This window comes from Tauraco erythrolophus, chromosome 2 (genome assembly GCF_009769465.1).
Source record: "Tauraco erythrolophus isolate bTauEry1 chromosome 2, bTauEry1.pri, whole genome shotgun sequence".
In the NCBI taxonomy this organism is placed as follows: Eukaryota; Metazoa; Chordata; class Aves; order Musophagiformes; family Musophagidae; genus Tauraco; species Tauraco erythrolophus.
This window is the reverse complement of record NC_141466.1, coordinates 49,319,838-49,336,726: the sequence shown is the minus strand read 5'-3', so window position 1 is coordinate 49,336,726 and position 16,889 is coordinate 49,319,838. Positions and strand designations below refer to the sequence as shown.

Here is a 16,889-nt window from a genome sequence, read left to right as displayed (position 1 = left end):
TGTTCAATTTTTGTATTCTTTGAATCCTGCTGTGCATCAAATTAACTGTGTTCTCCATAAGGAACAGCTCATACTCTGGACTATTACTATTACTTTAAGAGTGATATAGCAGAAAGCTCTATCATAATCACCATACTATAGATATGAAGTTGTGGGCTATTCAGTGTAGTATTAAATATGATGTTGAAAAATTTGCTTTAACTTTGAAGTTGCCTCTGATTGTAAGTGGGCTTTGAATGGGGGTTGTATGAGCTCACCTCCAGAGGTCCCTTCCAACCTAAACTATTGCATGACTCCGTGATTCTACATTATCTTTTTAAGGCCCTTATATGATATTTCACATTCTCTAAATGGAGTAAAATAACAATTTCATACTTCAAAACAATTATTGATTTAAAACCTACAGAGCAATTTACAGCTACTTTGGTACCAAAATCTACTGTCTCTCACTTTATAATTTGATAATTCTTCAATATAATTTGCTTTAAAATGGTCTAGGCTGGCAAGCAGAACAATTAGCCCTATGTTCTCTCTCTGGTTGATGCTTGCATGTTTCCATTTAGCAATTCATAGAGGAGACTAAACTAATAGACATGTATACACAGCTGCTATCTCATATCCAGCTGAGGCTAAACTCAGTATGATTAATTTAATTAAAAATCCTGTCCTGCTAATCGTAGTCTTTTCACTTGATCAGACCACACAGATGCGCTGAATTCTTATTGGAGAGCCAGTGTGTGTTTCTGTTTATTATGAATGTAACAATGTGTCAGCTAAAATTAAACAGATTCATATGGAAGTGAGGTATGCAGGTTGCATGTGCAGGATACCTGGAGAGACAGCAGAAGGAAGCGTAGGTCTGTTTTAAGGCACAGGACTGCAGAATTCGTAATGGCTGCTGAAACAACAGGGCTTTGTCAGTGTCCCTAGAGCGGATAGCTATTCATGTAATCCGTTAGTCAGCTGGCTGGAGAGCACAAATTGAGCATGCTTGATGTACGTAACCAGTATTTTGCATTTCATGTCTTTGATTTGCATGCGCTGCTGACGGTACTTTCCGCACGCAGTTCACCCTCGGTTTTAATACCCTATTGCAGGAAGAAAGAAAGGTTCCTCCTCCTGTACCAAAGAAGCCCCCAAAAGGAAAATTCCCAATCACGAGAGAAAAATCTCTGGACCTACCCGACAGACAGCGACAGGAAGCTAGAAGACGGCTAATGGCTGCTAAGAGAGCAGCCTCTTTCCGGCAGAATTCAGCCACAGAGCGTGCAGACAGCATCGAGATATATATCCCAGAGGCTCAAACCCGGCTTTAAAGACAGAATGCTGCAGAGTTCCTTTTTTAAACAAAATGCTTGTACAGTTTGTCACATACCTGGTAATTTTTGTCTCATTCTCTCCACTAAATATGCCCTTGCTGTTGTGTTCTTTGTGCCATAAGCACAGTGGAATGCTTTTGATTTCCTCAGAATTTGCTGAGCTCACCGCAAGAACGACTTCTTTTTGTATTTATTGTCTGACTTACAATCAGCTACAATGGATAGGGCTTGTCGAGACCTGACTTATCCAGTATATTCTCAGAGGACAACAAGAAACACCTCTTGAGATGGAACCCAGCTTACTTTTTTGTTATTTATATTTTTATAAAATGTGTGATAATTAGGGATAAGAATAACAAACTATAAATGGGTGCATCTCACCATTCACTAGAGGCATTAGCTAATCCAAGTAGAAGGTGCTACAAACGTAAAGAGCAGGAAAGAAAGAACCCATTTATCTCTCTGACCTCCAGTTTCTTTTCCTAGAACCCAGCTAACACATTTACTCATGTGCTCTGCCACTCTTCTCATCTTTGTTACCGCAAAATAACATTAGGCCTCTCATGTCATGTCAAGTTTCTGAAGATGAGCAGGGATATCCAGCCACTAAAACTCCAAAATTCATCAGAAACCAAGAAGCATACGAGTCTGGTGGTGGTGGGAATGCCTGCTGAGAAACGTTTGCTGTTAGAAGTGTAACGACACTCTGAAACCTAAGCAAAATTATAATGCAGGAGGACTTGAGTGATGGGTGAAAGGAAAACGGAAGCCTTAAAAAGTTAGATCTTCTGTAGCAAGATGTGTAAAGACAAAGTTATACTCGCTCCTTTGGAACACTCATTGCATTTTTAACAGTTCTTTTACGTGTTAACGTTTATTTTATAAACCTTCTCTCCATTTCAAGAGCTGTGCTACATGTAATATTTCAAACTCTCAAAATGTTATATCAATTGAGTTTCCAGGGTATCCTTGAGAAAAAAAAAAAAAAATCTTGCTTGTTTAAAATGCCAGTTGTGATGTTGTAAACAGTTTAAGAAATATGAATGTGAGTGGTAAGTATATCTAAGTTTAAATGGTTATGTTAAGGTAAAGGTGAACTGTGGTTTACAGCTGTATTTTTTTTTAGAACTATTTTTCTATGCAGTATCATTTATGGCAAGAATAAGCTTCTTGCTTGCTTCAGACATTAAAAAAAATATGACTCAAGAGATAAGTGATTTCCAGCCATGGAATATAAGGAAAATAATATATTTTCAAGCCTCACATTGTCAGAAGAGAGAAGTGGTAACTACCATAGCCAAGAGGCTTTAATTTAAAACAAATTAAGATAGAATTATTCCACTTCATCTACCTTCCAGAGCCGATCGAGCAACCCAGCACTTAGAAGTCTTCAGGTGAAGACGCAATAAGATGAGTAACCCACAGCCCCTGATTCCAAGGTTTGAATCCTACTGAACACTATTTTAAGTCAAAACAGTCTGAACCCAGTTGGACAGACAGCCCCAACTACCACATCCCCTGTTTACCTGCTTTAAAAAAATGCAATGCATTCAGCCATAGGCAGAACAGCTATTTAGTTATACTCGAGCACTTTGGTTCTTCACCTGATGAGCACTTTAAATCCGAATCCCATGCACCCTGCAGCCTGACGGATAACTGAAAACATGAAGTGTCATAGGTTACACAGATCTGACATTGCTTCAAATCTGTTTTCTTTTGAGTTTTTTTGTTTTTCTTTTGCCTTCTCTTTTTCCTACCGTGTGCAGTATTAAGCATGAGTTCTGTCTTTGGAGCACAGCTGATAAAGCATGTTTAGCTTCAAGATAGGAATCTTTAGAGATGAAGTTTTGAGAAGTTTCTGTGAGGAGAAAACTGTAAATTGAGCCTGATATCTGGTATATACTTTACCAAATAGCCTTAAAATATATTTGGAAGCAAAAACCAAGACGAATGTATATCCCTCAAAAAAGAAAAAAAAAAGAAAAAAAAAAAGAAAATCCCTGAAATATTCTTCTATGGATTAAAACATTATATTTCCCATCCCTCGTGTTTTCAAGGCATTTTCTATTAAGGAAAGAGCGGAATCTTGGGTAGTGTACAATATTGATGCTACTTCCTGTATTCGTTGTACTATTTTAAATGCAAATGTACCTGCAGACATTGGCATTTTAGTCTTGAAAACTGGTATCTTATTTAAAGTGGAGCTGCTAATTAGAAATATCCACACAAACTTAAAGCCAGTGTCTTTCCTAGATTTAAGAAATTTAAAAGACACACACACACACACCCCTCTATACATATATATATATATATGGCAGCTGATACATTTTATCTGGTTTTCCTATATACTTCAAGGAGAAATCACTCTTGACTTACTCGCTCGAAAACTCCCACCTGCAGCAGCAGGTCATGCGATTAAGACAAGTTGTAATTGATCCTGCCAGTAATCAGACTTTATATAGACAAGTTGTAAAACCAACAGATTACAGATAAGCTTAGATCCCAGTTGACTTAATAATGCTGACTTGGAGAAGTCCATGTAAGTCTTTAATTTTATAATCATATTTTGATAAGTTTTTTGATATGTTAAAATTTTATTGGATATGCTCAGGCAAAAATAGGCCTGTGTGAATGACGCCAACCCTATATTTTACATTTCCCATGCCATTATGAGAAAATGTTCAAGATATAAGCTTTGGATATCTATGATTTCTGTTTGTTCCACCTTTGTTTTTTTAAAAAAAAAAAAAACAAGAAAGACAAACTCAAAAGGAAACTAGATGCCTACTGAAAAATCTGATAATATGTTATCTGTGCATGTTACATTTCAAAGTGCAATATATTAAATCCTTGTACAGGTAACATTCTATCATTAAAGGCAAATAAGCCATTTCTATTTACATGTTGTACATCTGATTAGTTTAGAAAAATAACATTATGCTTATCATACTTGTGTTGCAAATAAATCAAATTGCTTCAGTCCCTAACATGAGAAACACAGCATGTGCTATCTTAATAAACATATAAACAGATCAATTGTAATCTGACCCCACATCATAAAAATAAAATTCAGTTACAAAACCAACGTAGGAGGAACATAAATAAACATAAAGATAGAAAGTGGAATGATTTCCACTTAGAGAATTCATGGTGTAGACCCACACAGAACAGCTGGGTGTAGCAAAATAGTCTAGTGTTTAATTGAACGCTAATTGGACTAATACTTATTTTAACAGATGAAAATTACAGAAAGTCTCTGTTCATTTCTTCATTGCCTGTAAAACACAAGTATAATAAACAGAATTCTGAAAATTTAAATAAAGAAAAAGACCTGACTGGTAAAATTGTTGATATTCGCCATATTTATTTTTGCTTTGTATATTTTTTTCAATTTGAAATTCTTTGTAATTGGTGAAGTACATTATGAAGTGTTTTATTATTTCTTGTCGATCTGATGAGAATGGCCTTTGGCAGTGTGCAAAGACTAATAATGTTGTACAGTTTAATACCAAAAAATGACGTTTTAATTCATGCTTATACCTTGTCACTATATTAGATTTGAGAACAATCAGGAAGGAATTAAAGCGTGCATAGGAAGGTGTGTGGATTTCATATATACATGTAAAATACATTTCATGTAATGGAAATTATTTGTTTTAAAATAAGCCCATGTCCTGCTGCATCAGTAAATCAGTACTCTAGTTTCATCTTCTTCAGCACTGCATCTAGGATAAAGTGAGAGAATGTTCGGTCATTGGGTGGTTTTGCAAGGAAAAGAACGAACTGCCACGTGACGATGTGCCATACGTGACACAGCCTCCTCATGCCCTGCTGGAGCGATGCCCTTGAGAGGCTCCTGCCCCCACGGCACTCCTGGGCAGCGCCGCTGCTCCGCGCCACATCCTCCCCACGCGGGTCCACCCCGGCCCGCTGTGCCCGTGGCGGTGTGACTTCAGATCAGCCCATCTCAGCCCGTTGCATTCAAAGCCTTGGGCTTGCCCTGCCTGGTCACTGGGTTTGATGTCCTGCTCGTCATTTCAGCGTTGGCGTCGGTGACAGGGGGCACACCGGAGGTTGACCCATGAAGTGCTGGTTTGTGCACATTGATTTGAGATCTGAAGTTGGTCTAGCAGCTCCAAGTGTCAAGCTGTGCATCCTGAAAAGCTCCGAAATCCCGTCTGGCAGGAGTCTCAGTATTAGACAGAAAGCTTAAATGAAACGTGAAGCAGTGTTACTTCCGTTACTGCTCCCAGGGCATCTTACAATGTAGTGATACCACTAGCAAACTGCGTTCGTGGTGAGGAATATCAGCAAATCCCTTCGTGTCTAGAGAGGTGCTTCCTGGTGTATGACAGGTTGACACTTAAATTTATATAGTGCCTTTCATCCGGAAGGATCTCCAAGCACTTTATTAGCCGACACACACAAGCTCCAGGCTGGGCTGCAGCTGGGGCAGGTGACCCTGCCCATGGCCTGTGAGCCGGCACGGCGGGATGCTGAGGGCTCTCCTGCCTGTCTCCACGCTGCCGGCGAGATTCCTTCCACACCACCCTCCCGGTACCCAGGAGGACACTTATGGTCCGAGCCTGTGCCAAAGGAGAAGCAAAGATTCGCTGAAGCAAGAGGAAGACCTGAGCAAAGCAGAGGCGAAGGCAATGCTCATGTCGTCCCTCCAGGGCGTAGGCAGGGAGTGAAGAGCGTCAGGTTAAGTTCTGGAACAATCTCTGCTTTTTCTGTTGGCAATGACGGCAGCAAGGGTCCCTGCAGTGGAGGAGCTCTCCTGGCAGGAGAGCCCTGCCCAGTGCCTGATGTGGGACCTGCAGCAGAGCCCTCTCAGTCAGGGATCTCAGCAAGTCCCTCCTTCGCATGTGCGTTCCCCCACGGCCTTCTTAGCGGGAGAGATCGATGCCAGGACAGATGCTGCAAGAGCAGCCTTCCCCTGTGCTGTAACTGCCCAGTGCCCGGTTCTCTCCCCGGGTCTGCCCTCCGGCCAAGCTAACGGCAGGGATAACGTGGGGCATGGGACTTAGGCCTAAGGATCGTGCTTTGGTTTGGGCAGCTGCTCTTTCATGAGACTCAGCTCCAACCCTAAGGATTCTTTGCACGGCGGAGCAATGGGGACACCTCTCTCAGCGTTGGCAAGAAAGGCAGACTGGAGGCAGACAGTTCATACCACAGATAACAGAAGGAGGAGGATATGTACGTACATCTATATACATATAACAATTTTTCAGTGTCATGGTCCCAGACAGTTGGCCCCGGGAGCCCCAGTCAGCGCTCGCATTCCTGTAGACCGTGCCACTTCCTTGCAGCTCGACCTTGGCACTGGTGGCCGTGGCCAAGTGCAGCCCCACAGCCCATCTGCAACTAGTCACCGCGTTCACCTCCAGGGACCGTCTTCTGGGAACAGCTGTTTTATGGCACACTCATATGCATACACAGAGTCCTGGCAGGAATTAAGCCCTCTGTACACACAGAAATTGCTTAATTTATCTCTGAACTGCAGCTACCTCTATGGTGTAATGCTGCAGCTGTTAAACTACATAATAGGCTGTTCAGGACAGCAAGTATAAAACCAAAATTGAAATGGAAACTTGCCCAAAAGAGAATTTGGCCAGCACATTTAGGCTGATTCAGCTCCTCTTAATGAAATAAAATTCTAATAGCTGCAAGAGGCCATAGCACTCATTATATCTAAAAACCATATTCCAGATCCCTTCTCATTAAATGCATACCGCATTGCATAAATGATGATCGCAGAAGACTGAATGTTCACGGTCCCACCTTTCCACGCATGGGTGTTTCTCCCATCACCCTTCATTGCTGAAACAGAACCGGGCTTTTGAAGTCAGATCGTAGATAATGTAAATTAGTATGTCCGCATGGCTTGCTCTTTAACTGAGCAAACACAGCACAGTTTTCATCAGCTGGCAATTTAATTCTCTATTTTATTAAGGCCAAATTGTTATTTTTTTCTAAATTGGTTTTGTTGGACAGGATTTTTTACTTCTCTAATACAAACCCATGTATATTTTCACTAGGCTTAAACGAGGGGGAGGTTTGTTTGAAGATATGGTCATTATTCACCAACACATCCCATTAGTGAGGATTTTTCTTCTCCTTCCCTTACTCTTTCATTCAACATAGCATTTCCCATTCCTAAAGTGGAACTGTCATACAAGTTTCTTATTTGTGAGATGAATTATTGCAGAGCTTTGGGCTAAGTTCTGATCTCACTTGTATTAGAATCAATGCTAAGAAACTAAAATCAAAGAGAAATGTCAGATTCGGACCAGTATAATACAGATCAGTATCTGACTCGGCAAGTCCTCCTGAGGTAGGAAGGACTTACCGTTCGAGTTAGCGAGTGCGTAATTACTTTGTAGGATATAGTTTTTCCTTTCAGGTAGGTCACAATCAAGTAGAAGGCTTGTTAGTAGGTTCAAGTCTCTGACGACAGTCCTCACAAAGAAATACTAGCTTTGTTTATAATTACCTGTGGAATCCGCATGCTCATATCCATGCTTTGATTTACCCTTCAGGGGTTTAATTGATTGGTCATCTCATTTTAAAAGGGCTCAGCATGTGCGTATTCTTTAGTTCACTTCATATATTAATTTCCTGAATCAATAAAATTTCCCTTTGAAGTAGCCTGACTTATACTGCTCTAGAACTGTTCTTTCCTGAAGAAAAGCCACTATGACTGTGCAGGATTTTCTGTGCAGAGGCAAAACTCATACTTTCATTTACCATGTGACATGCCAAAATAATCAAGTGTGGCCTAAGGACTAAATTAAATGCCTCATATAGAATTTCAAGGAATGTTAGAACCAGGAAACTAGCTGTTTAGTTATCATTAAAAGTATATATAAATATATATATAAATATATATATACATAAGAAATCATATCAACAATGAGGATGAACTGAGTGCCAAATATTCACCATCTGTATAAAGCTACACTTCACTAGAATTAAACTATTTTATGTAATTCTCTTTCTCATGCTTTTATGGTTCTTTTGATAAATTCTATTTAGTAGCATGCAGGATACCTAAATTGAATGTACAGTATGTTGTTTCATTGCTACAATAATTTCTCGCTTCTCAGTAATATCTTCTTTACCAGAATGTTCTTTGTTACTTTGAAGACATATTTGAGAATTGCTTTATTATTGAGTTATTCTTTTTTCATGGTTCTCTACTCACCTCCAGCTGATTGTAAGAAAATGTGCTTCACTATTTTGACCCATGGCTCTTTTATGAAGCTGCCTCTTTCAATTGGTTTATGTATTGTTTATGTTCATCTCCTGTAAATAATTCTGCAATTAAATTTTTTGAGAAAAACAGAGTACACTCTTTATTACATTTTTAATTTTACATTAGTTAAAGTATGCCATTTCAAATCAGACAATTTGTACATCACGCTAAATTATTACTTTAGATGTGTAGCCTTTTGAGTATCAGGAAATTTATTTTCCATAAAATAATTTTGATAGGGTTTTATCTGAATTTAAAGGAAGACATGTTTAAAATCTGAAGGAGTTTGGCAAATAACAGAATCAGCTATTGCAATGCTATCAATGTGTTTTGATTAGTAGTTGTTAATACTATCAGCATAGAATATCATGCACTGATTTTTAATAAGACCGTTGTGTATCATTAACAAATCATAATATCCTCTTTTGCCTGTAAAACATTGGATATTGAATTATTTTTGGGCACTCTTTATTGGGCAGAAGTAACTGAGATCATTTGGTTTGGAAAGGTGAATCCTGGAGCACCTCTGTGTGTCTTGTTTGCTGTTTGCAATAGAATAGCCAAAAAGAACTTTTAGCTCACTTTAAATTTTCCAGCTCCTTCCAGCACAGACAATTCTCCTGCAGGGAATGGCTTCAGCACCTCAGCAGAAAATTCGATCAATGCTTTGCATTGGCCACACTTCTTGATAAGACAGAAGTCACAGTAGGCATGAAACAAAGATGTGTGGAGTCTCTGAGTCTAAATAAAGGAGGTACCAGAGATAATATGACAAATCTGAATTCATTTGGCATAAAAAAAGTGCTTAGTTGCTTGACTCATTGGATTTTTCTTGCTCATTTATTATATATACTATCGTAACACTCAGGAGCCCTAGCTATGGACCAAGACAACAGTGTATATTTATAAAATGAAAAGACTTCCGTTAACACAAAGAGTTTACAACCCAACCATTAGGTGAGAAACAACAGATAGGCAGATATAGGAGAGAAAACAGGGTAAAGAGTGAGATGCTATTAATTAAAATGAAGAGCGGTGGTTGCAGCATCCCAGCAGCCCATCAGTTGTCAATTGTTTCGCAACCATCAGTAAAAGCAAGGATAATGAAGTGAGTTGGAAGATACCCTCAGGGATCTCTTCTCAAGAAGGGAAGGAGTCCAAGAAAGATGTTTGTTTGAAAATTTAGCACAGAGATGATGAATTTTGGCATCATGAGTCAACTTGAGGTGGAAGCTGACATCTCCGTAATTAATGAATGATGCTAGGTACACTGCGGACAGGTGGTATACGAAGAGGTTGTGAAAGGTCTTGGCAGGAAGACCAACAAAATTAAAGATTCAGTACTCTGCTGGCTCATTATTTGTGTAAAGGAATTTTCCTCTTTAATACCTGTTGTGGAAGGCTCAAAATTTTCCTGCTATATGTCAGCAGTTCTAATGAAAATGAAATTTAGAGAGAGGTCATTAGACCATCTTAGCTCTTCTTTTTGTCTATCTCCTAACAGTAGGTGTTATGACCTAGAGCATCACCCATAGCAATTCTGTACTGATATTTTACAACTAGGGCCTTGATCAGTTCTCACTGAAATTTCAATAGCCATTTAGCTTGTCTTGGCCTTCACGAGTTCCCTAAAGTAGGGTGATCCTTCCTGCAATCTGGAAAGGATCTCGGGTCTAACAAGCAAGCTTTTCTTGTACAATAGTGTTACAGATGGTTGCATGTCAGCCTTAGTATTATAGGCATACCCATATAAATGAGGACAGTCATTGCTGATGAACTAACAAGGTCAGTAAAGCTGGAGCGTAGATGTGGCATATTTTATTTCAGTTGCTGAACCAAATAATCAGGTGCAGACTACATGTTCTGGAATTAGCATATTTATTCCAGTTGAACTGCACTGACACTGGCAGTGGGTTTGTGGAAGGCTGTTATTGTTTTAACCATAGCAGCACAGCTGAAGTGTGAAAATTTTGAAATGTAGACAAGTGCCTTACACAACCTATTGCAGCCCTAACATAATCCCTGGACAGATTCCGCTGTGAATTTTTAAACAATCAATTTTTAAGTAGCTAGAGGATAATATGGTGATAAAAACTAGGCAACACTGATTGGCCAACATCCTATCATGTCAATCAATTTAATTTTATTCTTTGACAGCATGAATGGCCCGATAGATTAGGTAAAAACAGCAGGCTGTAATAGATCTTCACTTCACTAAGGCTTTTGATACAGTTCCAGTGTAGCATTTTTATCTAAAACAAGGAAAATATTGACTAATTAAAATTGTTGTAAAATAAAATCTGATGCAGCTGAAAATATTATTTTAAAAATATATCTATCCTTGACCCATTAGGAAATCAGAAGGGCTTTTGAAGTGGAAGAGAAAGGGAGATTCTTACAGAAATCTAACCTGCTCTCAATACTAGTCAGTAATTTCATTGACAACTTTGATGATTTATTAGAAAATATAACATTCATTGATCATAAGATACAGACCTGGGAGCCGTCAATAGGTTCTACAAGAGGACATGGTCAAAATTCACAGTGATCCCAAAAAACTGGACATACTTTCTAAATCCAATGTGATGAAACTCAATTGAAAAAATGAAAAATGCTATACTGAAAAGATGTGATCAAGCTCAGATGTGACAGAATATTCGTCTGAGAAAAAGTAGAGCGAAGAAGATGTGGGCTATGGTAGATCACAAGGTAAATGAGAGTCATCTTGATGCTAAATCAACACAAGCTACATCACATGCTTTTAAGGAAAGGGAAAATCTAATAGTGAATGTATTAGCATATCATTAAATTAGTGTGGCTTAACAAATTATCGTTCTGTGTAATCATCCATGTATACACAATCTTTAATTGTGGCACACACACATTATTGGACTTGACATTGCAAGCCAAGCTAAAACAAATTACCCATAGAAAGAAGAAGAAGTCTTCAGATCCACAAAAATCAAACGTGTATCTGAGGCATAGCTTGTCCGCCTCCCTCCAGGCTGCTCAGTAACAATCTCCGTGGCCACTGCATTTTGCTGTATGTCAGGCGTCTAAGGGCTTCTGAGGCTTAGCCCCTTTTAGTACTTGGGTGAAGATTGTGCATGTCTATCTTAGGCTCAAAACCACAGCAGGGCTGGGGCAGAGGGCAGGACACTTTTTGTGTGCTTGGCTCCCTGTTCCTTTAGGAACCAGACTGTCATGTTTGGGCAACGGTGAGATACTGATTGTCTGAAACTTGCTGTCTTCAACTTAGCCACTTCCACCCAAGTCTTCTCTGAGATGGCAGAAGCTACCCTCTGAATCCCAGGCAAATCCTCAAACACAAAATGTTAAAAAGTCAGATAGGCAGAAGTGTTTCAGAATATCTAAAAGTGACGCTAAATGACTGAGTCCCCAGTCATGCCACTGAGAAAGTGGCAAGTCCAATTCTGGGGAGGTAAGAACGTCTTGGTATGCCACAGAGAGGTTCTTGCTTCACTCTTGTTTGGTACTGGTAAAGTTTTCGTCAGAGTATTAAATCCTGGTTTGGAGGAATTGAGAAGCACATGGAGAAAATTCAGAAGACAGTAACAAGGATTATAAGAGATTTAGAAAGCTTGACCTAAGTGAACAGAGTTCAGAAAATGGCTCAAGAAAATACTTACTTGTTTCAACACAAAGAGGTTGTTATGAACTGTTAATGCAATTGTTTCCCCATTCCCTAGAAGGAGGTTATTGCAATTATCATAAAGTCTAGCTTTTTATTTGTTTGTTTGGATAAGGGTAGTGAACCCTGGAAAAAACTATTTAGCTCAAGGACTCAGTAATACAAGGTAGCAGGCATACCCTATACAACCTTGCAGATGTGATCCAGGTGTCAGAATCCCCTAGAGAGCCACAGGAACCATCACCCTGCATCCGGGCTGCACACACTTTCCGAAGGGGATGTGCCTGGATCACTGGTCCCCTTCTGTCACTTGAGACTCCATCCTATTATCAGCAACTGGTCGTTTTCAGGTGTGAAAGAGGTGCTCACCTGCTAAACCAGCAAATGCTGCTCAGAGACCTGTCCCCCAGCTCTTCCCAGAAGGAGAAGGTGGCCAGATGGATGTGAGAGGCTATAGCCTGGCCCGTGGCCACGGCTGGTCCCTCAGCATCGCCGCACTCAAACGTACCTCATCCAGCGTCAGCGCCTGGGGAGGTGAGTGCTCAGGGTCATGGCTGGATCTCCACTTCTTCTCCTGTGTATTACAAGTCTGTCAGATAGCTGGGCTGTTCTTGAATAAAAGGCCTTAATACTAAATAAAGGAATTGTAGAAAATCGGTGATAGTGGCTGAGTCAGCAATGTTCTTTCCTCAGTACGAGGTTCACATCCCTTTTTATCATTAGCAGGCACTGGGCTGCTTGAGATGCTGAAATTAAGGGAAAAATCAAAAGAAAGTTTCTGCTCTGCACGAGGAGTAACATCACCTCAGCCTTTACCGCTGAATGGAAGCTCAGACCCTGACCAGGCATAGAAATAATTAACGGGCTCAGCCAAAATCTCCTAGAAAGTCCTTGTGGCTGTTGTGTGGTTATTATATCCTTCACGACCCACACTAACTTGCCTGCAAAGGTGTGAGCTATTTAGACAATACATAGAAACACAGAGCAGCTTGGTCCTCAGAAGGACCTTGCGCCCATCGTTGCCACGCTTGGTTCGCCTCCTTGCAGCTGAACCTCGCCACACTCTCTGCAGAGCTTGGCACTGAGATATCTGAGGAGGACAGGGCTTAGGTCAACAGCATGGAAAATAATGACGAATCAATTTAAAAGCAGATCCTTGAGGAGTACATGATAATAGACTGCTTTGAACACATTTTAAAAGGAATTTACCTTTGGTAAAAATCAAGGATTCTAAGTATTAAAAAGTGACATAAAACCAATCATAATAGAGGCGATAAATCAGTTTTGCCAGATAGGAAATAAATCATGAGTGAAGAGTAAAGGAAGCAGATGAATGATATGCTTTGGGATTTGAATATGTCAAAGTAAATTTTGTAAAATATTTATAAATTTATGAAGGATTGACAACATCTTAGAAAAAAGTTGGTATTTAGAATTTTATGACTGTTTATATATTTGTATGAGTTTATGTGGCTTTGTATGTGTGTATGTATATATATACATATGTATATATATAATATGTATGTATATATTTATACAGAAATAAAAGAGGATCAACAGTAAATTTCACAGACATTTACTTTTTTTAAATGGCAAAAAAATATATTTGGTTTGGTTTGTGCATGTCTGTATCTTGGCATAAAACCGTTTGCTTGTCTAAGTCTCAGAAAGAGAAAGCTGAAAAGAAGGATGAGGAGAATAGAGCGGAGGAAAGGGAAAACCTGTAGACCAAAACAAATATCAATGTTATATTCTCTATTCTTTGCTTATTAGGAACATTTGATTACTTTAGCTGATTTGAAATAGGATTTTGCCATAACTCTGCTTCAGGGTGAAAAAGCATTTTGGGGTTAATTCGTACTATGTATCTGTTTCGACTGCCAGATCCCAAATCGAACACACACATGCGTACTGTGCCAGAAAGCAAATAGTCTATGCATGAGACAAGCTAATTCATGCATTTTGGGCAAGATCTTTTATTCCTCCACTCAGATTCACTCAGTTCTCCCAAGATAATCTTTCCAAAATACATTTTATCCATTGACTTATTTAATGTGACATGGAATAAACAAAATTTACAAGAGCCTCCTCGTTTGTAACAATTAGTAAAAAGCCGTAATAATCCATTGGATTTTACATTCTGACTGTATTAACCAAAGAACAAAAAAGCCTAATACCTGGAGGCAAATGTGAATCTGTATTCCAGAAGGGTCATTTAAGGCCACGCATGTACCAGCTGGGACAGCACCTGCAAGGAGAGGTTCCCAGTGTGTGGCATTCCCCAGCTTGCTTGTCTCCAAATATCAAAGTAAAAGAAGTGTAATCAAAATGCTGTTGTAGGTCAGGGGTTACAAATCCCTTCCTCGAATTAACTGTTTCGGAGGAGACCAAGGAGATACAAGGAAAGGATGGGGTTTGTGCAGAGGAGAACCCGAGGAGCAGACAGCAGCACTGCATGGACACTTGAAGGACGACTTGTAGGAAGCCCCTGGGGCATGTTTACCCACTACAAGGTGTTTCATTTCAATGGCAGCTACCTTGTGAGGCCTAACAGATTGTGACCCTTCCTTGGCTTCTTTCTGGGACCAAACTTTTCTCTTCTGGAAAGCAGACAGAATAGCTGGCCCGTGAGCCGCTTAGTATTTGTCTTTATTGTCACAAATAAAATATCTGTAAATATCTCCTGTGATGATCTGTCTTGTTATCTAGTGTCAGATGCTACATTGGGACCATTGACTTTTTCTGAAGAAAGATCAAAGGCTTCCGGTGAAGCTGCTGTTGTATTTTCACCTGTCAAGAAAGGCTAGGTGAGTTCAGGGAGAAGAAGAGTGATAACTCCAAGGTGTTGTTTGCAAGGTAAAATATACGGGGGAAATTGCTCCTGGGGAAGTGGGTGGGAGATGTCAGAGACAGATAGGATGGAATAGCTGCTTTTCAGTCACAAGATTGTTTCCAGTAGCTAAAAATGAAAGATGATTATAATCAAAATAAGATCTCACTCGCTGTAGTTCTCCATGCATTAACTTAACAATTCCCTAGGGACATGTGGGTTTCAGGAAACATAAGAGGGGCTGACAGCCCTTTCACTCTGTCGCACCACCATGCTCTCTCTGCTAATCTGTCTCCCTTTCTAAAGCTCTGAAAAAGTTATTTTATTTCTCTGTTATTTCCTTTCACTCTAAACAAACAGACACCACCAGGGTCCTGGGAGTTCCCTCCCTGTGAAACCCTGCTTAAAAGCAAAACTCCTTTGACCCTTCTTGCTTCATTTTACCTTATTCTGGAAGGAACCTTACAGTTTCTTACATTTACCCAAATGAACCAGTATAACCAGTATAATAAACCAGTATAAATGTGGTTCTCCCACCCTTTTTGGTCAAGAAGAAAACATGGAAATAGATTGAAGGATGCCTTTGAATACTGCATGGAGTGACAGTCTAGGGAGGCACTAAATCCTTCATTTCTTTTTGCCTATATGTTGAATGAGAGGGAAGAAGTGCTTGGCAGTCTCATTTTCCTGGTCTGGAAAGCATGAGGAATGACAAGAATACGTCACATCTCCTTGCCGGCTGGGCCGCGGGGCTGCGTGGCATGGGCAGACTGATGCTGCTGCATCCAGCGGACTCAGCCAGCGCTTCGGAACAAGGCGATTTCAGAAGTTTCTACTGCCACCCATTGCTGTATCTGAGCACATTCCCTCTGAAAGCGACAGCAAACCCCTGAACAGATCTCATTCACAACAGCACAGTTTCCTTTTCTGGAGTCCCAGCTCTCCATCGCAGCAAACAGACTTATTTGGGAATCGGGGCTGCGAGGTCTGTCTGCGTAGGTTACGGGAGAAATGATTTCTGAAAGTGTGGTCAGATTGTGGAGTTGTTGGATCTGGTTTTGGTGCCTGCTTTTTCTCAGCCAAGAATACTTTGGCCCCAGCTTTGTCCCTTTGCCACAGGGCTTTTGTTCCAGACGCTGTCAGCGTGTTGCAGTGGTGCAGAGAAGCAAACTCAGGTCTTCATAACCTCTGAGGCTGAGCATCCATTGCCTGCCAACAAGGTACTTTACACCACATGATTGGAAGCAACTGCACCTGGTGCAGGTGCAATGGGAGCTACAACACCTATAAAATGAGGTGAGAAGCAAACTACGTTAGGGATTGTGTTGGTACCTCTGGACCATCAGTGCATGTTGCTGTGATAGAGGAATCCATGTTTCCCTGTAGACAGAGCTTGCAAAAAAAGGCATCAAAACAATGTATCAGTGATTGGTGCAACATAAAGCACCAAATTCAATAATTTTGTTCAATGGTACTGATTTCACTCTTTTTCAGAGAGTTTTGAGGATTTCAGATTGTCATATAGTTTTGCAAATGTTTCCTTGCACCATGTTTGTGCCATTCAAAGAACTTTGCTGTGTTTTTCATTTAATTTCCTCCATTCGGCTTCGCCTGTTATAACAGCTATGCACATCAGGCTTGCATCCGTGTGCACAGACACAAACACATACACATACACACTCGCACGCGCACACACGTAGATGATAAATTCCCTTTACACAAGCACTTATCGTTAACGCAATTCAATCTCAACTTTTCCACGCCATCAGCATCCAGTGAACTTATCTGGCAGGACATTTTTAGGTGAAAGAATTGATTTCTGTAAATGGG

General features: G+C 40.1%; 1 protein-coding gene across 4 annotated transcripts in view; it reads left to right on the top strand.

The window, feature by feature from the left end:
- Positions 1–1,316, top strand: part of DLGAP2 (DLG associated protein 2) — a 388,943-nt gene extending 387,627 nt beyond the window's left edge. For all 4 annotated transcript variants that reach the window (XM_086608344.1, XM_086608343.1, XM_086608342.1 and 1 more), the window contains one exon: positions 1,098–1,316. In XM_086608344.1, coding sequence (XP_086464470.1) covers positions 1,098–1,316 — 219 coding nt within the window. The remainder of the gene's footprint in view (positions 1–1,097) is intronic.
- The last annotated feature ends 15,573 nt before the right edge of the window (positions 1,317–16,889 follow it).